Source organism: Fulmarus glacialis, unplaced genomic scaffold (assembly GCF_000690835.1).
Source record: "Fulmarus glacialis isolate BGI_N327 unplaced genomic scaffold, ASM69083v1 scaffold12811, whole genome shotgun sequence".
In the NCBI taxonomy this organism is placed as follows: domain Eukaryota; kingdom Metazoa; phylum Chordata; class Aves; order Procellariiformes; family Procellariidae; genus Fulmarus; species Fulmarus glacialis.
The window spans coordinates 224,150-248,457 of record NW_009193503.1 but is presented as its reverse complement, the minus strand read 5'-3'; the positions used below and the strand labels follow the sequence as shown (position 1 = coordinate 248,457).

General features: G+C 35.3%; 1 protein-coding gene across 1 annotated transcript in view; it reads left to right on the top strand.

Moving 5' to 3' along the window:
* DENND1A (DENN/MADD domain containing 1A) overlaps window positions 1-24,308 on the top strand; it is a gene marked incomplete at its 5' end in the record, with an annotated part of 209,147 nt that overhangs the window by 40,307 nt on the left and 144,532 nt on the right. The window contains 2 exons of the mRNA XM_009587477.1: window positions 8,823-8,872; window positions 14,837-14,956. Of these exons, the coding sequence (XP_009585772.1) occupies window positions 8,823-8,872; window positions 14,837-14,956 (170 nt within the window). The remainder of the gene's footprint in view (window positions 1-8,822; window positions 8,873-14,836; window positions 14,957-24,308) is intronic.

The window sequence follows — 24,308 nt, the reverse complement described above, 5'->3', positions numbered from 1 at the left end:
TAAGTTTTTTGTTTGTTTCTTCCTGTTGGATTTTTTTGCTGGTTGTTTATAACATTCTAGCAATTAATTTTTCCTTTAATTTAGTTTCCCGTCTGTTGTGCCTGGATGCTGCAGAAACATATATGGAAATTTGCACCCAGCTAGAAGAGATTGCAATCTTTAAAAGCCAAAACTGCTTGGTTTGGTTTTTTTTCCTACCTCCTGAAAAAGGAATCTCCTGTTGGGGCTGAACTACAATGGAAATTTATGAAAGTGTAACATAGTTACATGGGCAGGATTTGATTTTAGGTTTCAATTTAGGTTTGAAGCTCTGGCCCTTCTCTTTTAATGTATTGTATTTGTGTGAATGAATTCCTATGGTTTGCATTATCTGATTATAGATAATGCAATTATCTATAATTAAAGATCAAATCTGGCCTAATCTTGTTGTGAATATGACTGAAAAACTAATCGGAATAGTACCGTCATAATAGTCTCCTATGATCATGAAGTTTGTGTTTGATGAACAGAGCTCATTTTCAGATATTCTAGCAGATACTGTTTTAGAGTATTGACTTGCATATATTTTTAAAAAGGTTGGGCAGTGGATGGTGCAGAAGTGATTAACAAAGAGTGATCTTGCCCATTTATGTAAACAGGGTATTTCTTTTGTGAACATGTCTTGTTAACTATCCATTGCAGACCTTTATTGGTGCTTCTTGAATAATTTGTTTAAACTATGCAGTACAGATTCCTTATTTTAGCACTAAGACTTACAAAGGCTTCTTTTAGCAGCCTTTAATTTTGTACTTATGTATGTGACATAGCCTGTGGCTGTGATCTCTACTGTGAATCTGCAGTTGTTTTGGGATGAAAGAAGAAGGCAGCTGGAAACTCAGTAGCTACATCTAGCTGTCTACCTAGAGAAGGCCTTGATTTCAAGTTTATCTAAACAAGCTCGACTAATCCTAACTATCTAGGGGGATCCACTGTCAAAACAAGCAGCATGGCCCTAAGGCAAACACAACCATACAGAAATGAAGGCTGGGACTTCCAATACTCCAATGACTGCATACTGGAGGCTTTTTTTCCTGAAAGAGAGTAAGAGAGGTAGAATTTGCATAATGCCTTTTCATTGGAAACTTTTGGAAAGCTGACAGAGGTCCAGCTTATAGCTCTGTAGCCACAATACAGAGTCTATAGGAGAATCCTTGAATGACCTAACCATATTGAAAGAAAAAATGAAAGCATCGAAGTATAGCCAAGTGAGTGTGGAAAAGAGGGCTGCTGCATTGTCTAACATCTGCTCTACTTCTCGTTAGTTTTGTTCTTTGGTATTCTATGTGGACTTTGGAGAAACCTAAGACAGCCTAACATGAATCCTATAATCTTCCTTCTGAATATTTATGTAGTGTGCCAGCCTCTAAGCTGTCCTTTGCATCTTCCTACTTCCCCCTCATTTTCATGCTCTCAAATGAGGCCAACATTTCAAAAGCTAAATAAATGTTTGTGAATGTTTATAAAAGATTTGCATAAATTTGCCCTTGTTTGACAAAGATCACTTTTTTCTTATGCCAGTTCTGAAATTTTTTAAAGGTTTCAGTGCATGTCTTGACAACAAAGTCCTGCCTCAGAGAACAATGATTGCTGATTAAGTGGATATGCAGTTGTAGCTGAATAGAGCATTTGAGACGATGTCTAAAAGGGCCAGTCATCTTAAGCCAGAATTATAATATTTAACAAGTGTTAACTAAAGTATATATTTAAAGCTTTGTTTTTGATGCAGTATACCTGTGCAATTGACTTACGGTGTGAGAAGGATGTGATTATCTTTTCACAGCTAATAGCTCTCACCTAATTTTTCCTAAATGTGAAAGTGAAAATATTCCTCATTTTTAGTCACTAAATGTTTAAAATATATTTAATTCAATTAGTATTCTAGCTTTCTGATATTGACACTTCTTATCTTTACCAATTGATCGATGTTTATGCACATAATTGGACCTGATTTTTTTATGCTGGTTTGTATAATTTTTCAATTCTTTGTGGAACAATTATTCTTACCACAGTAGCTGTAGATGTGTGTCGGTTTGTTTTTTTTTTTTTTAACGATGTTAGCTAGAATCCATTTGTCTTAGAATAAAACTACATCTTAATTATATTGAAGGGATTTTAAAGACATTTATTGAGGAGATCTCTTTGAAAAACTGCTTAAATATTTAGTTCAGCTTTACTTTCAGATTTTTTTCTACTGGAAAAAAAGTAATAGTAGTTTCTGTTCTTTTGTCTATTAGTTGAGAGGTTGAAGTTGTTATTAAGGCAAAAACTAGAGCTACTTCTCTGACACAGTTTTTATCACATCTGCTAGGCCTGTGTCCCAGGAGGAGCTGTGCAGAGCAGTGAATTCAGCATAGGCCCATTATCTACTGTTTTTGCGTATGTTGTAAAAGGAGTGAGACCTCAGGGAGGCTTGGAGCCTCCTCCCGTGTAATGTCCAAATCAGATTTGAAGGACTGGTGGCAGGAAAGGTTTGGCCTTGGGGTGTGAATTCTAACAAACAGAGTCACAATTAGGTTTAAAAAATTCAGGGATTTTGAGCTTTATCTTGAAATATGTTTTTAGTAATGCAAGTAGAAAAGTTGCCCATCTGTGCACGTATTTTGTACGTTTAAATGATAGCAGGCCTCAATATGCTTAGGAAATGTTATTTATCTCATGCTCTTCTTGTTACCAGGATTGTGTATATATGTGTTGGGTTTTTTGTTTGTTTTTAAAAAATAGCATTTTCCTGAGAACAGTTGGTTACCTTCAGTGAAATGATGTTATTTCATACTGGGTACCATTCCCCTTCTGACCCTCATACAGGAAGAAGTGACATTTGTAGAAGAAAAATCCTCCCCTAATTCAAGCTTTATAATTGCTCAAAAGAGCTAACGGATTCTTATGGATGCAAATGGATGAACTAGTGCTCTAAAGTTGTATTGGAATACTAGTAGAATTCTAAAAAGTAAGAGATAAAACTAAGTTAAGGTAATTTAAATTAATGCTACTAAGCAAATTATGCTCCTGTTTTTTTGGGGTAGAATGTTCTCTTAAAGAACCGATTAAAATTAATTCTTAAAACATTTTGACCATTATAAAAATCAGTAACGTTCAGTACTGCTATAAGACGTAAAAAGATTTTTATGATAAAATCAATGCAAGATGAAATTTGACATAAATATTTCAGGAGAGCAATGATTTTTTTTATAAAAGAATCTGTGTTGTATCAGTTTTTTAAAAACCAGAAAGATCTTTAAAATCTAGAGAAATCTTGCTTTTAAGTTTATTGTTCTTTGCTTTCTCTGCTTCGTCATCTTGCAAAATCTCAGCTCTTTGTTGTGGCTGTGTGACACTGGCCTCTGCATGCAGGACACTTTCTTTTTGATTTGAGAATTGGTTTTTATAAGCTGCTTGAATTAGAATGCTTCTCCTGATTTTTAACTACATAATGGCATTTGTTAATTGATGAGAATAATCTGCAATAATAACTGTAGGAAAATTTGATGGAAGATAATATAAGCTGACACTGATAATAAATACAAATTAAAGTTTAAATTTTTAAAACACAAGATGTACTGATCCCTGTTTGTTACTCATAGCTGTGTTCAAGTTAGTCGCTGAATTTTTTGTGCTGGCATTGCTTTACTACATTTGTATTCTTTAAATAAAATTTTGAAACATGGCTACCTTTTCCTGTTCATTGTAAACAGTTGCTTTGTAAAACGTTTAAAGTAGTTAGCAAAACTTGTTACTGAGGTGCTTATTATTGTGCAGAAAGATGTTCCCTTTCCTAGGAGAATGTATATGAATTTCTCACCAACTGCATAGATAACAGAATTCATGGTGTTCTATATTGTTCTGTACTTTTTCTTTCACCACCCTTTGGGTTTTAAACAGAGTTGTTGTCAGGTTTAAGTTGATTACTTGGGTGCACTGGCAACTGTTTTGAATTCTTAAACCTGTTGTTCCATTGCAGTGGATGATTTAATTAATTGTTAGCTTAAAATTATTCAAATAGATGAATTAAATATAAGAGCAGTTTACAATTTTTGTGGCTCTAAGGTAGATTAATGTACAACCCAAATTTCAAAATAATTGGATAATATTTTGCTTCAGTTAATGTCTTAGCACTCTTTTGTGCTATGTTAACATTTTTGCTATGTTTAAATTTGGTGTTGTTTCTGAGCAGAAATAAAACCGACTATAGTTGCTTGCTGGTCAAGTCGGGATCCTGTTAGCTATTCTTACTTCTCTTGATCCCGTAAGGCTGGCTGTCATTGTTTTCTTCTTAACCCTCGTTGCTCTCCAATATCTCCTCATTCCTTCATCAGTCTGTTGATGTGTTCTTGAAACTCTCTTGGTGTCCCTCCATGCAAAGAGGATGGATTTCATGTTTGTTTCATGGATTCCGATGGTATTTCAAGCTGTATAAGATGAAAACTATTTGTATTTCCACCCTCTCTGTATAGCATTTCACTTACAGCAACCTCACTTATACTTCACCTCTGGTTTAAGGTCGAGGAAATAAAACAGCATTCATCTTTTTCAGTATTGAGTCATCTCTTCTCTCCATGGAAGTTATTTGCAGTGCTCCATTCTCTTGTAATATTTGAATTGTCCTCCTGTAAAAATATATGTACTTTGTGAAAAATGGTTGTGGGGTTTTTGGGTTGGGTTTTTTTTTTTTGTGCGGTTTTTGGTGCGTTTTTTTGTGGGTTTTTTTTTTCCCTCCCCCATGATCCACAGCTAAAGGTCTTTCCTGTACTCTAGGTAATCTTTTCAACTTCATCTTGTTTTTCCTCAGGTTTCCCAATAGGCTTCCAAATACAGGTCCCCAACCTGTTGGGTTTTGTGGTGTATTGTTTCCCTTCTCTGACTCACGTTAATGATACTTGAATGTCGTGCCTTAATCATTCATCATTTTTCACACATCTCTGCCTGTATTTTAATTTCTTTTCTCTCCGACTTCTACGTAGACATCTTGTTCCACTTTGAATGTCTCTTGCATTGTGTGTCCTTCTAAGAGTAGATTGCTTGCTGTTCTTGCTTTAGACCATCAATTTTCATATCATTTTATCAGTGCAGTTTTACTTAATTGTAGCTGCAGCATGGGATATTTGTTACCAATGTTCACTTGAACAAGAGAAATAAAGTGATCCTGTATATTTAAGGGGCTCTGAAGTTGTTCCATTGGCTGGAAGTGGGAGCATACAGTGAAAGGTTTAAAAATAAAAATAAAAAAGACTTGAGTTAAGATACAGCTTGCATATTAAATTCACAAGTGAATATGAATATGAAATTTTTTCAGCAATGGTGAGCTTTCTTTACTATTTCATCTCAATATATAGATAATTCGGGACATGTATTGTGTGTATTTAACAACCTTGCTTTCCGTATGCTTTTTAAGTATCTCTCGTGTGTATGTGTGTGGAGGAAATCCTTTTAGAGACTGCCTCACCTTCATAAATTGCGATGTGACACGAAAGGGCTGAACACTGTATTCCTGCCTCATTTATTTTGAAAACTTTGCTACTGAAACCAAACTTAATCAATGAGCTCTGTGTTGTCTCCGATAAGTTATGTACTGGCTTTATTGATTGGGAAGGATTTTAGAAAACCCATGTGGGGTTTATAATGTCAGCAGTGTTTTGATTATGAAAAGAGTTGGAACCTTGGGACAAGGAACCAGGTGGTGTATGTCCTAAAGCCACTGGTGACACGGCTGGGCTGAATCCCTCCAGGGACACAGTTCATGCCCTGCACTTTAACTGTGGTGACTGGCTGCTATAGATGCACTTTTTTGCTCATTAAAATGTTAAAAATCAAACTGCATGTAAAAAGATTTGTGAAAATATAAACTTGCGGATTGATCCAGAAAACTGGCATGTGATACCCTAGAGACACTGGTTTCAGCTACTGGGTAATTTACGCTTATCAGCTGTGTGTCCTGGATTGTTTTGGGTGGTGTTTTGTTTTTTTGTTTTTCTTTCCTTCTTCTTTTTAGGGTGTTTTGCTTTAGAGACATTTATGTAGGTTTTTCTTCAAGAAAATAGCCATGAGGGAATTAAATAAGAAAAAAAAAGGCTGTTGATACTACCTGTATGCTTCATGTCAGGTAAAAACATGAAAAGGATCATAAGATGCTGACATGGAGGGATTCTACGTTTGGTTTTGTTATGGTTTTGGTTTGAAATTGTAAAGACATAATGATTTTTCTAGGTCATAAGTAACCACCCACCTAAAGAGTTCTTGTAGGAAGTTGTGTACTATGCAGGCATTGCTAATCTTTCAAACTAAGCTGTATTTGAAGAAAAAGAATTAAAAAAAAAAAAAAATAAAGCATTACATTTATAGTAACAAGCTTGCAACTTGAGCAAAAACGGAATAGTTCTCCAGTATTTGTATTTCTTACATGGAAGAGATCAGCATTTTTGCTAACTAAAAGCTAATTCCGTATGTGATTTTTTTTTTTTTTAAACTTTTTTTTAAGTTAAAATTTAAACATATGTCTGTGGTTAACCTGTACTAGTCTCAATTTTTTAGTTGTAAATCAAAGCAGATAAGTATTGGTGTATAAGGAGTGGCAAATTATGTCCAATAACATTATAAAAACCACTTAGTAATATCACTGTACAATCTTTCTTTAAAGAGACAAGGCAATGTATAGTGGTACAGACTCAATATATTGCCTCTTTAAGTGAAAATTTCATTTTCTGTGTTTAGGAAGCTATAAATATCAAGAAATGTGCAAAGTAAGTTCTGAGTAATATGCTATTATCCTACAATAACACAATGCTGATGAGATGCTGAAGTGTTTTATTACGTGAATGTTTTTACTTGCAGTTACAGTAATTATTTAAATCATCAAAATAATGGAGAGAATATATTCTGCCATTTTGAGGTGACTGATGACTTTTATCTTTTAACAGTGGTTTTTTTCAGAATTCTATGTAGCAGCTACATGGCTTTGTTTCTAAAAAATAGATGTGCAGTTATTATTTTGAGGACAATTTGTATTGATAAGGCCAATAAAAATATAGGCACTTTACTCTCCTGCAATTATAATTTTGATTCTTTTAAAATTCTGTTGTGAGAGTTGTTTTTTTTTTTAACATTTTATGCATTGAGATTTCAGTTGTGCGTAAAGGACAACTGTGTAATAGTTAAAATTTGTCAAGATGTGTTTTTTGTGCGCAAGCCATTGGAGTTGTTCAGCAGATGGTCAATCCTCGTGGAAGTCAGTGAGATTCTGCACAAGGGTGAACCCAATCACATTAATGAGGCCTTTACTATCAAGGCATTATTTTGTATCAAAATACATATTTCTGCAGAGTTTACTCTGAAACCCATATAGCTCCTTTCCAAGTTTCCTGCTGTAAAGGAGGATACCTCTTTGCTTTACATGGCATTCTTCAATAGATCCTTTCTTGTTCTTTAAAAACAGGAGGTTGTTAAATAATCTATCAATAAACTGTCAAGAAGTCAAAGTTTCCATATCTGTTTCTGCCTGAAATCTTAAGAACTTGCCACATTTTCGTTGTCAAGAAACCTCCAAAGAAGAGTCTATGAGCTGTTGAGCTTGAAACCATTGCTAAGAATGGGATGTGCTTATTTGAATTATGTAGGAGGAACATGTTCTTGCAAGGGAGTCAATATGTTTTCTGCTTCATTGAATAGGTTATTAGATTGATGTAGTTTATTTGTTGAATGATGGCATTGGTTTTAGAAATAAATGAAGCGGGAAGCATCAATTTAGTTATTGATGATAACTTATTACTACTGGTCAGAAAAGTGTTGAATTTATCAGAGGGTTTGTCATTTAGTCAGGGTTATCTTGTTTCAGCTGAAAGCAGAAATACAGTTTACATTTCAGGTTCTGAAGTATTTAAGTGTGAAGGAGAATGGACAATGAATTGGCTGGTAGTAAACGTCTGCAAACTGGGTAGACCTTTATGGTGGGTTGTGGATTATAGAATTCAAATTTTGAATATTATAGAACAATATAATGTAAATGGATAACTTTTGTCTATGAACACAACTATTTTGGGACTAAAATGTTTCTGGTTTTGCCTCTTTAATGACTGTATTTGTTTAAAGTTGTAAAATTGATTAATATCTCTGCTGATCATGTTTTCAGTTTTCATATTCATGCTTTTTGTTTGAGATCATGCAAAGGCTATACTTAAAAGTTTGTCTATAGTGCTGTTCTGCAACATTTAGAAAATGGTTTGTAAGTTAAGCAATTTGTATTAATTTTAATACATGTTATTTTAATCAGTCTTTTAACACTCAGATTTTTTTTCTATCCTGCTATGAGACCTATTGGCTTTATCTTTTGTTATTTGTCTTGCTGATGTTAGGAAGTATTCTCTAATCCCCCAGACCTCTGTTCCTAGGTAACAGTCAAAAGCTGTGCCAGCAGAAGTGGTCCTGCCAGGCCAAACCCATGTGGTTTGGTGTTATTCACTATGATCCATATGGTCAGGGTAGAGCTTGTCCCTAGAGAGGTGTTAACACTCAACAACCCAACCTCCTCCTGCTCTTTGGAGAATTGCTGGATGGCTCCTGCTGCCTGCCCATGTGTGAATCTTGATTAATTTTTCATTTTTAATGAAGTTTGATCATGTTTATTATTTCACATGATTGACTGCCTGGTACTCCTTCCTTGTAATTGATAAAGCCCATATTTCTTCATATGTCTCTTATTTCTTCAGGGCAAAGTTGTGAAATTGCGTGATGTGGTTAATATTAGATTTATTGGTCCCAGTAGATGTATAAATTATCTCTTTTTCTCTCCACAGGAAGTTCTACAGACTTTGACCAAGTTTTGTTTCCCCTTCTATGTGGACAGGTAGTGTTAGCTTTTCAAACTTTACAAGAAAATAAGCTTGTCAATAAAACCACTGTAGAAAATAAAAACCATACCATTCTTAATGTTCTGTCTGCTTGACTGTGATTTAAAGCACCCAAGTGCAAATTATAGTCTTAGAATCACTTTTTCCTGGGGTTTTTATGGGCACCATCAAAAAAAAAAAGTTTTAAAAGTTTGAGCTGCTCAGTGGCAGCAGTAAGAGTGCATTTTGGTTTACTTCTACTTAATGCTTGGATATGAAATTGTAGTAATTGTCAAATATGCATATTAATATCAAAGCTTTGTGTGCATATGCATTTTATTTCTTAATTGTAAAAATTGGGGCAGAATAATTAATTAAGTGCTTTACATTTAAAGGCCTCTTGATCTTGTTGGAATGCTGGTGCTTTTCTTGGTGGCTGCTTAACGTGGCTTCTAATTTTGGGGGGAAAAATTGTAAGTTACAGTGGATTTGACAGGAACTGAGAATATTTAATTCTTGTAATTTAGAAAACTTCAGAACTTTTTTTAGTTTTGTAGGTTTGCTTTTACTGTTACTTATTTTTGATGGTTTCATGAAGAGAACAAGCACTGAAGTATTGAAAGGATGCACCACTGCTCATATCATCTACGAGTATCATTTAATTGGTTAGCATCACTTGTCTTAGGTCAGCTAACACACTAAATGGTTTTGATTGAATAAATTGACCTTAACTGTGATTAAACTGCTAGAAATCTTTTTTTCATTTCAGTGAAATCTGTGATATTTACAGTAGAAATTGATTTTCTTTATAAATCAACATCCATTTCTAATATCACTTCTTGTTTGAGCTGTTGTTCAATTTTTTAAATTTTTTTTTTCATTTCCCCCCCACCCACCCATAGGCCAGCTCGTATTTCTTAGTTATCTTGAAATACTGTTCACTAGTTTCTATGAATGGAGATGAAATCTCACTATGCTTCTCTGGAGATAGGAGTCTACATAATAAAACCACTGCTACACTTTGTCCTCCGATGTAGTAATCTGGGGTTGGAGGAAACTGAAAGCTTGAATGGATCATGAAGACAATTATGTTTTCTCAACCCTCCAGGTGGTTCTTGCAGATCAGGGTTGGGAGACATTGGTGAGGCACTGCTGGAGACAGCTATTATTACCACTGCCTCTGCTGTACCTGATTTGTACATAAAAAGAGAATTTGAATATCCTGGGCTGTCAACATGAGCTACTTAACCAGTGCTTGTTGACTCAGATGACCTTTAAAAGCCACAAATACTTCTTGTAATTTGGAATCACTTTTTGCTGATCATCTTTTTCCTTTCCTAAGGGGAGGGAGCAGGGAAGTACTTATATATATTTTTCTCATGTATGTGTTTCTACTAGAAATATTTATGCTTACTATGTGTAGGTTTATTGTACCTAGGGGTTTTGTTTGTTTTGTTGTTTTTTGTTTTTCCCCAGCAATATAACATTTTGAAAGATAAGAACACTGAAAACCCATATGGGGTGCAAATGAGAACATAATGAAAAGTGATTCCCATTTCTGGATTTGCTTGTTTGACTGAATATCACAGACTGTCACTGAAAAGGCTGTAAGCCAACCATTTTGAACATAAAGGACAGATTGTAACCCATAGCATACTTAATAATTTAAAATTAAGAATGGACTTTCAATACTCCGGAAGGTAGAGGATGTCCCAGGTTAAGGATATGGCAGCTGAAAGAGATGTGCGTGCTACTTCTCTTCTTGATGTAAAAATACACACACACACGCATGCGCATAGGTGTGTGTGTAGGTATATAAATAAATAAATACTTGTTGTAGTCCTCTATGATGTAAATTTGACTTAGCTTTGAACTGTGTGTGGGAATTAACCGGCCAGTTATAGCAAGAAGGTAAACAGTCTTGTATCACTAAATGCAAATGAATTTAACGTGACCATGATAAAGAGAAAAATACACTGCATCTTACGTGCAAAATGTTCTTCTTCTTTTAGCTACTTCTAAGTTTAGAAGCAATCAAATACCTGTTCTTAGAGGCTATTTCTGGAACTCAACAAGTGACGAATTTGCACTAGTTGGTCTTTTCTTTCCCTGTTTACTGTTAACCAACTACTGAGTGTTTATTTATACATTTCTTATATGTATTTAAAATAAAGTTATTTAAAGTAGTGAGCAGGTAGCCCCATAATGAAATTACTTCAGAAAATGCTTTAATATTCCCCTCAGTCTTCTCAGCAAACACTTTTTCTACTTTGAGATGAAAGGAAATTGCTTCTGGAAGAAATATTGTCTTTGGTTATGTGTCAGAAAGCGTCTTACAGTTGTGTCTTACAGAGTTGACTAGCACTCTCTAGTGGGATTTTATCCCTCTGTATCTGCCTGAAAAGTGGTATATTGGATCATACCTTCAGTTGCTGTAATTCTTAGTCCTCAGGGTGGTTTTTTTAATATATATTGTTTTGCTCATTCTGAACAAAAAGAGAGAGGAACACTGAAGTGGTTTCAGTAAAGGCCTTCCGAATACTTAGGTACTATTCCCAGTTAACTAGGTTGCCTTGTTCTTAGCCGTGACAATTTTAGTATTAGAATCTCTCTGCAATATTGAGAGGTTTTGAAATTATTATTCTTAACAGTGGACATACTGGCTCATTACTCAAATAACTTAGGAGTATGGGATAATACCTTCTGTTGGAATAACACTCTGTATAGGATGTCTCTTCAGGATCTGTGGAAAAACGATCAGTATGAATTACGATGAAGAGATACTGATACAAATGATCAGAAATGTGTAATCGCTAAAGAATAGACGCTACTTTTCCTTTCACCAACTCAGAGCCCAAAGTAGCACTATCAGTCATAGAACTTAGGTTTTCAAGTCCTGCTAGAGTCATGTCCCCAATTTATACCCTGTTTGTGAGGACTTTTACTTGGGGAAATTTAGTTTACATAACTAGGTTCTGTGTTATGTGCAGTATTATGCTAGGCTTTCAGTGGAAACTTCTTGATGGTAGAAGTGCGCTCAGTGGTACTTGAGTTGCTCTTGCTCTTCTGACTTCGATGTTAAACAGTGGCATTTCTTTAGCAAGTGCTGAGAAAGGACGTAAGTCTTCACCTACATGTGTGTCTCTTCTAAGGCTGCGTGTTTTATGAAACAGGTGGTAAAAGCTGAAGATGTACTATTGCCTCTGCCGGATCACAACTTCAAATGATGATAGGACACCAAGATTTTGAGGCAAATCAAGATCTTCTGCATATCTGATTGTTCTCTGTACTGAAGGTTTTGGCACTCATTGACGCAGACTCTTAATTCTTTTTACACTGATTCTTTTTATATATATTGTTGCCAGTGGTCAAAAATCACGAGGGACTAGTTGCCCCTTTCTTTAGGCAGTGGACCATGAGTTTTCTACTCTTATGGTTGCAGGATCAAGGCAGAGGCTATTCTCCAACTGCAGGAGTGAAGAACTCTACCTCGGTTAAATATCATATCAGGATTAATTTGTGTTAGTCAGATATAGCTAGTGACAGGGGATTTTTAAGAAATCACTCTTCCTCTCTCCCCTTCCCTCCAATCCTAATTTCTATCTGCCCATTTAGAGGTGAGATTTATGGTGCTTCCATCCTGTTAGGCTCTACATATACCTTCTTCCCATTTGGAAATAGAGCTGTGAATCTTAAGTATTGATATTAAGATCTTAGGAAAAGCACTTTTTATGTTGGGAAGTTTATCTTTCCATGTGAAGAACAGACAACTGAAACTTGAGCAAGACCTATCAGACGTATTTAGTTTCTGCAGATCACATAAATGCAAGAATCTTTAGGTTTGCTTTGGAGGAACTTACCAACTTGTCACAACTGTTCAATAAACAAGCTTCTGCCTGCTGCAAATGAAGCATGGTTTTTTTTCCCCTGTTCCATAATTTTAATTGTCAGCTAGAATGCTATTTCTCACACATGCTCTGGCTCTCGACCTTGTTAAAATTAAGCATATAATCCCCTTTTAAAACACCATACTAAAATCACCATAGTAACATTACATCCAAGCTTTACAGATAAAACACAACACCAGTAAGGGATTTTTTGGTATCCCCCAGCATCTCAGTACGGTTTATGGAAATGGTTGCTCTGTTGACATTTAGAATTCGGTAGGATGACAGTACTTAACGCTGTCTAATTCTCAGACTACTGAAATGCTTTTAAATATCTGTCTTTTTGTTCATCTGTGAATTTGGAGCACTTTTTCATCTTCATCACTGCATGTTTTTCGTTCGCTGTTTGGAATCTGCTTAAGGATTCTTCTTTCCTAGCTGGACAGTGACATCTTTCCAATCTGGATCCAACTTTTATTTCTGAAAGTCTATTTTTCTTTTTTTCCCTCTAGGCACTGAGTGTATAATCTCCCACATAAATTGTTTATTGCATTGTATATGGCATCATAGAAGAGAATATTTCCTTGCTTTTAAGGCTTGTGGATGTTAGTTAAATGGCCTTGAATTTAATGGGTTTTGTTGTTGCTGTTGGAAGGACTGACTAGTAAAGATACACATGTAAATGCTAGTCAGTTTTCTCAGTTCTCAGTGAACCTAAAATAAACTAGAATATAACCTGAAATAAGTGTTAATTTCATATCATTATGAGGTCTCAAATAGATCTAAAATCGGAATGAAAAGTCCTCTAATAATTATATTAGTCCCAGCTTCCCCACTAAATGTCAAAATTTCTGTTAAACAGTAAAACTACATCTCTACAAATTGGGAGGTGAATTGGGCTTGGTTTATATGGAGTCTACCATCACTGTACATAAGCATTTGATTAACTTTAGCCAAATGTGGTAATATCTCAAGAATGTCTTTCATTTTGTTAATAAATAACATTCAGAAAGTGCTGTGCTTTAAATGTAAAGCATCTTATATTGATCTTATCTGACCATTTTGAGCATCACCTATTAGTAGTAAAATATGGATGTGAATTATAGTATTTTTAAAGACATGAAGTTTTAAATGCTGGGGGTTTGGCATTTGTTTGTTTGTTTGGGTGCTTTGGTTCTTATTTTTTGTGGTGTTTGTGTTTTTGGTTTTTGTTTTGGTGGTGGTTGTTGTTGGCTGTGGTTTTTTGTTTTGTTTTGTTTTCCCAAAACTGTGTTTTTCTAATTTGGGCAAATTTTCCTATAGTGATATTTTCCAGTGTGATGTGGGTGGGAGCCAACACCTAAGAATGTTATTAGTTCACTTGTGCTATTCTTGAAAGCCATTAAGATCTTACAGATGAGGCAAATTACTCTTAATTTTGAAAAATCATATAAAAGTCGTACAAAATTATTTTTATAGTCATGTCTGGCTTTAGCACAGTGTACTTTTGATTCTAGTTTATCTTTTCTTCCTTTGCACACTATTCTAGTCTGTCTTTAAACTAATTGCCTAGCTGCTAGAGTAAAGGAGAGTCACCTGGCATGGTTCCAGTTGCTGAACATCTTGGAATGATGTATCTGGCATACATGCAAAACTGGTAGATGGATAATAAAGCTTCTACAAGTCAATATCCAAGTGTTGAAGAAGCTTAGCATGTTACTAAACATTGTCTTGCTCTTGGAGTTAACTAATTCTCAAATGAAGAGTAATAAAGAAATATTTTGGGTTATACGAGAAAACATGGGTTTGGTTTGTACAGTGTGTACTGCACTGAAGATGGTTGATAGTCATAACCATCTTCACTTAAAGATAAATGCATTTTTAGTATCCTCCCACACTTCAAAAATGGAAAAAAAACCCCACGATAAACCCCTCCTCCCTCACCAAGCAACTAGCATATTTAAGTTTCTAGAGGGTGTATGCTCTCAAAGTTAATTTTCCAAAAAAGCTCTGCTGAAAGAGGAAACGTTACAGGTTCAATGACTTAGACTAGATACTTTTGACACAGAGTTAGCTCAGCATTAATTTTTTCCTCTTTACTCTCTTTATTTTCAGCCATGCAGTTAACCAAGTTGGGCAGAACTTTACATTTGTGCTTACAGACATTGACAGCAAACAGAGGTTTGGATTCTGTCGCTTATCTTCTGGGGCCAAGAGCTGCTTCTGTATCTTAAGGTAGGTCTGTGGTTTGGCTTTTGGCTGACTCTCGGAAACAGTGTTTGACTTTGCTGTGTTACTGCAATTATAATTTCCAGCTGTTCAAAATTATTTTCCTATCTGGTCCTCAAAGTCACTGCTCTTCTGCAGAAGTGATGCAAAATATCTTGCACTTAGAGTTCCTCTGTAGATAACTGTATTTGTTTCTAGTCAATGTTCTTGAGTTAACAATGTGGAAAAAAAAAAAGTCTCTTTGCAGTAATTTGATATGACATAGCATGATGGCAGCTGTTATCTTTAGCTGTCACAACTGATCTTGTTAAGACATTTTGTGGACATTTGTATATGCAAGTTTTATTAACAAAGCATCTGTTGGTAACTGAGGGAATGTCTCTGATGCTGTCCACATCCTAAAAGTTTGTATGTATGAGCTTTACTCTGTCCTACTGAGGGTTTTGTGAAGCTTGTCATAATAAGGACTGTTAGTGGAAGTTGGAAACAATGCATTTCACGTAAAATAAGCAAAGAGGCTCTATCAGAGTGGTTTTTGATGACCTCCCACAGACATGTTGGAATACAGTCCATAATTTTCTATTTATATTTGCTGCAAGAAATGATGCAAGTAAAATCCGTTTTAATATCTACCAATATATTAGTTCCATTAAGAACTTCTATGGATCGAAGATTTCCACATGGCATTCGGCCTGTCCTGTTTTAAACAAATTTAACAATGGTCTGTCTTCTGCTTTCTGCTTTTTCCATGTTCATGAGAAATTGGAAGTTTCGGAGCAATGGCCCAGCTAAAGACAGCTCAGAGTTAACTGAGCCAGCTATGAACAGCCAGCTAGGTGACTGAAGAATTGCTCAAGCAATCACAAATGAGGACAATTTCCTCTATGAGCAATTGTAGACATCTGTCTCGGTTGTCTCTGGTTTGCTTTTCATGTGAGAGAATCCAGTGTAAGAACAAGAACTTGTCTTTTGTCCTACGAGTACTGTGTATTGCACATGACAGAATGGGACCTTCTGTATATATGTTATTGAATATGACTCCTCTGGAGAATTTCAGGGATAATGTTGTAAAATATAAGACCACCGATCAAAAACAAAGACACTTCTCATTTCATTGGGTTGCATATAACAATGCCATGGAATAGATTCTGGATTGATATAAGTATTTAAAATGAATATGTCTGTGCCATTTGTGCTGGCACAAGACTGGTGAAGATACCAAATGTTTGTTGCCTTGTACTTCAGCATTATACTGACGGCAGTGATCTGCTAACTAGGCCTTCATTGAAGAAGCTTAATATTTGGAGAAATTACTGTGAAATCTACCAAAATTACTAATTAATTGTGTGGGAGGCAGGGTGACAGGTGTTTTCTCAGTATCTTCCTTCATTCTTTCTTTTCTCTAGTAGACATTTCAACTATTATTAGCTATAGCAATCCAGCAATATGGACCATATACTGAAGACAGGAAGGTATTTCCCTGGCTGTTTCCCTGTAGCTGCTATCCTATATAGTTGGGGTGCTGATTCACTCTGATGTGGGAAGTGTCTGGTTATGTAAGGTAACTTTTCCTGATTAATGACAAATTAAAGGGGAAACACAGTTTAAAAAGAAAATCTGAATGAGGAGTAGTATGAGTCCCTTCTTGATCCCTCCTGGGTAAGAGTTCTTTGCTGTCAGCTCCCTTATGTTGAGTGAATGCCAAGAAGAAATGGAGGAGTTACGTTGTAGTTAAATGCCTTCTGCTTCAATTCATGACCAAAAAAAAAAAAACACCACACCTTCAGTGGATGAATTGGGACTCTCAGCTTCTTTCCTATTGCTTCTTTCTCCTGTGAACTAATGAGAAAATGAAATTTCATCATTAATGCAGGTGAATGTAAGTTTTGGAGGATAATAAAGAATGTAAATCAGCACTACACAGATTCACTTGCACTATTCCCAGGACTGCAGCACCCATTGTTGATGTGAATCTTCTTAGTGTCCTTTATGAATTAAATGGTAAATGGATGGGTTAAAACATGCTGAAGGATGTGAGAATGGTACAAAAAAGCAAATGTGGATGAAAAGGATGTTTGTTTGTTTATTTGTTTTTAAATTACAGGTTGGATGGCAGCAAACTTCAAATATTTGAATACTTGAGCCTTGCTATGCCTAGCGATAGTGTAAGAATTAAGTGATGTTGTTTATTATTAGAGATGATATTCACATGTTTATCAGTCAGAGGTATTATGGGTCTGGCCATGGTAAAATGATTTGGAAAATCATCACGTTTAGATTCGTTATTGAAAAGGAACAGGAGAAAAAGCAAATTCTTTTCACTCAGCCAGTGCTTTAAAAAAAAAAATTTCTGCAGAGGTCTGGAGGCAAAGTTTAAAGCTGAGACAGTACTCAGAAGGCCAGAAGTCAAGGTCTGGATTTTGAGTTTTAAAGCGATCCAGAGACTTTTTCATGTAGATGCAAAGTACAGTAAGGTGCTTCTTGGAGTTCAAGTTATCCACACGGATGTAGCTCCTGTGGCCAGCAGAAAGGCCGTTCCACTTTGCAGAGTAACTCTTTTGGCTATTTTAACCAGTACTGTTTAGAAATCTGCTTTCAAGATAGTTTTCGTAGTTTTGTTCCTGCTGTGGATAGCATCACACAGATTTATGGAAATTGATTAAGTTTAAAAACTGCATTTTACAGGTGTTCTGTGATTTTCTTTTCATGTAGAACCACTGAGTCTGTCTCTCTTACTCTGTTTCCTTTTTTCTTCACTTGATTTCTAGCTAATCATGAATGATCAATATTGTATGTAACACAGAGTTGTAGAGTGCTCTGTAGCATAGATGACTACTTTCTGCATTTCAGACAGCAGAGGGCGGACAAAAGCACAAAACAAGTGTCACAGATGGTCTGGTGGGGTTTTCTGAGGTTCTAAACAGTGAAGTGAATTAAAAAAACCTCAAAAGCTCACGTACCACACATCAAAATCTCCTGGGTAACTTGGAATTCTGGACTACCTTTTTTAATGCAATATGTTACAAAACTTAAAATACGTTTTTTAATTCTTTTCTTTTCCAAATGATGAATGCATAGTAAGTTGAGAGCTAATGTCCAAGTCATCAAATTCTGAGTTCTAATTCGGTAATTTTAATATCCTAGAAAAATTTTCACGCCCAAAGATTTTTTTCTTTCTAAGACTTCATTTAAGGATGTTAGGATTTTGGCTGAAATAAAATAAATCCTATTGGATATGCATTAAGAAGCTGAATTTTTTTTTTTTCTCCTAGAGGTTTGCTTTAATTTAACTTCACATCAGATTTGGCATGGGCTTTTGAGGATGAGCAATATAGATAGTTCTGAATTTAGTGAAGAGCTGTAGTCTTCTATTTTAAAAAAAAAAAAAAAAGTGTGGAAACATTCCCAAACTGCTGTTGCTCTGTCTTCTGAGACATCATCTTCAACTCCTTAATCAGGCATGTCCCCTAGTTTTGTTCTGGAATTTGTAAACTCTTGTTTGTCATCTTTTCTAAATCTTCTATGAATGTAGTGAGGTAATGTTCTTTTATTAGGGCAAAAGAGTCTGGAAGGTGTCAAAGAGTCCAGAATTTGTTCTTGATTGCTATTTCCAGCTAATTGCAGTGTACTGAAAGATGATGTAAACATACTGATCTACTGATATGATCTCAGTGATAAGAAATAAAATAACAGTATAAATTTATCTTTCTGCTTTTGTATATTCTTAAAGCGTATAGATGCTTTCTGAGTCTTAAGAATTTTGCATGCTGAGGCTCTTAATTTTAATTTCCTCATTGTTTTAAGTTAGATCTCCTTGCTATCTTACTCATCTTTTCAAATTTCTAGCAAGTCTAGCTGTACTAAATTCTCCAGAAGCTGGTTTGTTGTGGTTACATTACGGACAGTGTTGTTCAGTGGCTCAGCTGTATTTGCCTCTTTGGCTAACTCCTCTGATCTAGAACTCTTAAGAGGCACAGGCATTGATGGATTTCAAAGTTCTTTTGGTGGGAAGGTAATGCGTAAAACAGTTTGTATTAGTATCAGTAAGTGTACTGAAAGGAGTAGTGTGTTTTATTTTACAGTCGGTTTTCTCAAAGCTTAAGTGGACAAAAACTTTTGTATGCGGTCTGCTCATAAGGGGGACAGAGTTAAAAACCTCATAGCTGAAATTACTGTAAGCATGATACTTCTACTTGTACTGTTTCTGATGGTCTGAAGAGGAGTGAAGAAAATGAAGAGAGGGTATATAAAGCTATGAAGAGACTGCTGAACATACGAAATTCTAAATTCTACAGAGACATTGAAACATGAAATTCCTTTTCCCTCCTCCCCCTCTCTTCAGAGAAAGATGTCAAGTTCTTGTATGAAGACATTATTTAGAAGTGTGTATCAGTTTTCATTGTAGCTGAGTTTTTTGACCTGACTTTTATATATTGTAGAATCTCAGACTCCTGACAACTTCGTCATTCTGTGCAATCATGAAGGAAGAAAAAGTTCTGCTTTAGGAATGTAAAAAATGTTGTTAACTCAGTCTGAATACTTTTTTTGATAAACTTGTTGCAGAATGTTTATATAATAAAACTAACAAGTTTAATTTTTTAAAATATTTTTATCTTTTGTCTTCTGAAATATTTCCAGAACTCAATGTAAGGACCCAGTTACTGATGCTTGAAAAATTGTTCAGGTTATAAACAGATGGGATTCAGTCACTTCTTCAAATGTGTGTTTGTTTTATATTCTGACTATTTAAACTTTAAAATAAGTTATATGTTTATGAAACACACTGCTTTTAAATAAAAAATAATGGCAATGTTGAGTGTATGGTAACCTATATAAATGTATGAACTGGTTTAAACGTGTAAGTGTAATGATTTCAGGTTACATAACATAATAAAACGGCTACTTGAATAGCACTATTTTTATTCATATAGATAAAAAAAATCACATGCATGTATACCAAGTTGACCCTAGATTAAATGTGTACTTCTCTTATGCCAATGTATATTTGAGTTTAAAAAATAAATTTAGTAGTTTAACTGAGAAATAATATTTTTGTATCGATTTAACTGAACTTTTGTAGTAAGTAGGTATAAGGCCAGGTATAATAATTGTGCTCTTCAAAACCATTTGGCAGAAAGGTTTTGAAGTAACGTTCTTGCTGTTACTTAGTTTGCTTCATAGCCCCTTATTTTTGAGTTAAGATTCTGAGGCCAGTAATGTGAAAAATTGAATGAAAAACACTCTGAAATAAAAATGTATCAAAAAAAAAAAAACAAACCCAAAAAACCCCACAAAACACCTCCAAAAGCCCAGCACTTCTATGGTACAATACAGCAATCCTAATAAAACTGTTTTTAACATTTTTTAAGAAACTCACCAGATTGTGTGAAACACTAAATTCTTCATCTACTCTGGATTACTAGTGTATGATAGAGTATTAAAATCTATAAATGGTTTTATATATGATTCTTCAATGATTGTATTTAAATACGTTTTCTAGGATATCACTAAGCTTGTAAAAGATTATGATTTACTAGTTCTTAAGTTATGAAGCTGGGCAGAATGTCTGTTACAGTTCTCTGTTTCAGTAGAAGTCAAACTCAGAAAAGCTACGGCGATCAGAAGTCAGTGTACTTGTCCATCTCTGCAGATAAATATGTTGCCTTGTTAACTGCAGTTTCTCCACAAATGTGATTTTGGTCAATTTAATGCTGTATTTAATTTGCAAAATTTCTTTTTTCCAGATATTATAAGAACAGCTTTGGGAGGTGTTAGGTAAATGCTGCCAGACCATACATAATCATTTATCCCTCAGAGGCTGTCTGTATGCTGTTTTTTCCTTTCCTATCAAAAAGGGTTGCAGCAATAATAGTAAAAACTTCCTAAGAAGAGAATGTGATTGGTACATGAGTGAGATGATGGTAGTTACTGCTTTGACAACAGTGGAGAAGTGTACGGAACTGGACAGGGTGGATTGCCCTGCAGGCCCCGAGATTTATGTGTACTTAGTCAGCTGAAGTAATTAGACTTGGTGGACAACAACTCTCTCGTTCCTGTAACTGTGTAATAGGTATCTTGCTTTTTTTTTTTTTATTATTAACTAGTAGAATTTCTGCTTTATCTGTTAAACTGTGAGCTATCGCACCTATTTCTAACTGCTTGAAGGAGCAGTAATAATAGAAGTCAAAGATTTTTGTCCTGCTCCAAGGTTTTGTTGAAGTAAAAAAAAAAAAAAAAAGATAAAACTTTGTGTAGTTTTGCTTTGGTTCATAAACTTACTAGGCAAAGTTACTGATTTAAGAAGGTGCTATAACCATGTGCAACTCTGATTTCAATTTTACTTAATTTGAAGTTTTCAGTGGGTATTCAGCTTTTGTACCCAAAATGAAAATCATTCTTCTGAAGTGAAATGCAGAAACATTTGTGTGGAAATCCCTCTCGGCCAAAATAGCTAAGCTCTGCACCACTCTTTTTCTAAGATAAAAAGAAATGAATCTATAATAGTTTGTGACAGATGGCAGAAAATGTAACTAACTGAATGTGATTCTGTATGGAGTTATTTGAGGTTTTTGGTGTGATTTGTTGTGAGTTCTTCTCCTCCCCCCTTTCCTTTCCTTTGATTGCAGTCTTTGTCCATTTATTCTTAGGATAGAATAAGATTTCTGAGCAGGGGCCTCTCTTGTGGTGCAAAGTGAGAATTGTTTTTAATTGAGCAGAAACATGTGGAAGGATCAGGAATATCTCAAGGGATTACAGAAAAATTCCAAATTTGTACTACTTACAGCTTGTGTTTAGAGCAGGGTCTGCTGGGAATAAATGTTAGTTAGTGTGACCTGTGACCTTAAAAACTGTTGACATGGATTTCAGCCAGAAACTAGCCACAGAACTCCTTTGTTAAGCTCATTCATAGCTCCTTGAAAACTCTAGTCAGTGAAAGTTGCCAGCTCAAATCTAAGGAAAGCAGAGCCCTTTTTTTCTTTTTTTTTTTTTTTTTTTTCTTTTTTTTTTCCCATGCTTTGGAAACAGTGGACGCCCCTTAACCAGCAAGACTTCTTTAATAGGACTGCATCGCCTAAACTTGATTGGAATTGACAGCTTCCTGGCTCAGGCTTGCCAACTGGCAGGGCATTGATGCATAGGGGACAAACAGCGTTAAGGGCCTGTATACCACTGTTTGTGTATGTGCCTCCAAAATGTAACACACTTCTGTTGTGATACCTTCTAATGTAAAGAAAAAAATCCCAAACCCTGAACACTGCTTTTAGTTCCACAAAACTTTCAGTTACTTTCGGGGAGAAAAATGAATATTTGTGTGGTTTTTTGTTTAAAAATAATTGTCCTGTTGTCTTCTAGAATTTTCCCTTTTCATTGATTTGGCCAAAAGCCACAGAAAAATATTTACACGGGGCGGGGGGGATTTTTGACTCTTTTTTTTTTTTTTTTAAATGTGGCTGTAAGTACTTAAAAATCTGATTATCCCACTATAAAAGGCATACATTTAAAAAATCTCCTTCTTGTGCGCTCACTTCTTTACAAGTTTTTCCACTTAAAGGGTTTTGTGTGTCTTCAGCTGATTCTGTGGTAGGATTCATTTTTGCCTGCATGAAGGCTTACCTGACTTAAATTGTACTTTTGAAGGAAGATGTACCATCACATCAGTAAGTTATGTTGCTACGATGTGTATCTGCTGGTAAGAATAGGTACAAAATGGGATGCAGGAAGGAGAATATAAATTTTGGTTAATTTTAAGCAGAAAAAATAGTATGCAAAACAAAGTAATCTTCATGCAGAATCATTGAGCAGATGGATGGTAAACTGAGATTAGATATCCTTAATTGATTTACAATGAAATTTTATGCTGTTTCTGTACTGTGGGATAAGTCCCACTGATTCAATATCCTTTGAACACCCTGCAATGTTAAAACACCCAATATTAGAATTTTGATTCAGGTATTTCTAAAAGGCTTGATTTTTGTAAGAGTGCAGCTATGTAAGGCTGATAGGTCTTTTGGAATATCTTCCATGGAGTTTTTAAAGAAGAAAATAGTAGATGCAGAGGTGAATCAACCCTGTTTCTCCCAAGGATGGTGCAGTATTAACCAATAATGACTGTTGTTTTCTAGGGATGGAGAGAAGGGGTGGTGAAGAAATTGGAAGCTGCTTCCCCCTTGTAGCCATCCCCTTCCATTGAAGGCATAAGATTCTCACACTTTTCTTAGTGTTTATCATCGTCTTTGGAATTCTTGTGCTGTTTTTTGTAGCCTCAGAGAGCTGGACTTCCTACTGAACTAATTTCTGATCAGCTGAAATAATTTGGGTTTCACTGGATTCCACCCATTTTCCCAGAGTTGACTTTGCTGCATTTCTGCGTATAGAGCATTTTGTTCATGTTAGCGAGTCAGGTTGGAGTAATTCAGCTCAATAAAAGCTAGAGCCTATAGAAATTCTTCAATAACCTATGGAAATTATTAAATACTTTAATTAGAAAGATTGATTATTTTTGTTGTGGTTGTTCTAAAATGTTCTGTAGCTGTTGTTTGTGAAGGAGTATTTGCGGATGAATAAGGAAGGACATCCCATTCTCACTTTATGTGGATGAAAGTTTGGAACATTTAAAAAGCACAGATTTCTAAGGCACACTTTAAACTAGTGTTAATAGGAATTTTCTTCTGTGGAGTATACAGACTCATATTAATGACAAATAATTTAATGTATTTAGTAGTAGTCTAATATGGGAAGGCTGAGCCTTAGAATTCTTCTTGTTAACTAAAAATTCTTACCTGATTTACAGTTTCTTTATGCTTTGCGTTTTTCCTTTGCATACATAAAAGTAAATTAATAGGAAGTCTATCTTGTGCCTGGTAAGAAAGTAGTTAGACTACTTTTTCTTTTTAATTTACTGCACAGCAGAAAAAAAAGCCCTCTATCTGGCTGCTTGCTGCTTTGAGGAAGATGTAACGCTGAACTATAGTTTAAGCTTTTCTCATTTTTCCCACTTGTGGGTTGTACATGGGGAGTTTTGTGCCTGGTTGCTATTCACAGGCATTGATTTCAAGAAAAGCAATTACTGGGTTTTGAGTGTTTTGTTTGTTTGTGTTGCGTCCTCCTCCCTCCTCCCCAGTCTTACCATAGATATATGTAAACAACTCAAACTTCAATTTTAATATCTTGGAGTGAATTGGAAGATGGAGAACAACAACATGGTACCAGGACTGCTGAGTTCTGTACCGTTTTCATTTGTGACAGATGCAATGAATGTGCAGTCTCATGACCATTACCGTAAGTACTTTTATTCTGGCAAGCTGAGTAAAATAGTTTTTGGGTGCTTTTCCTTGGTAAGGTTTGGTTACACTTAGTT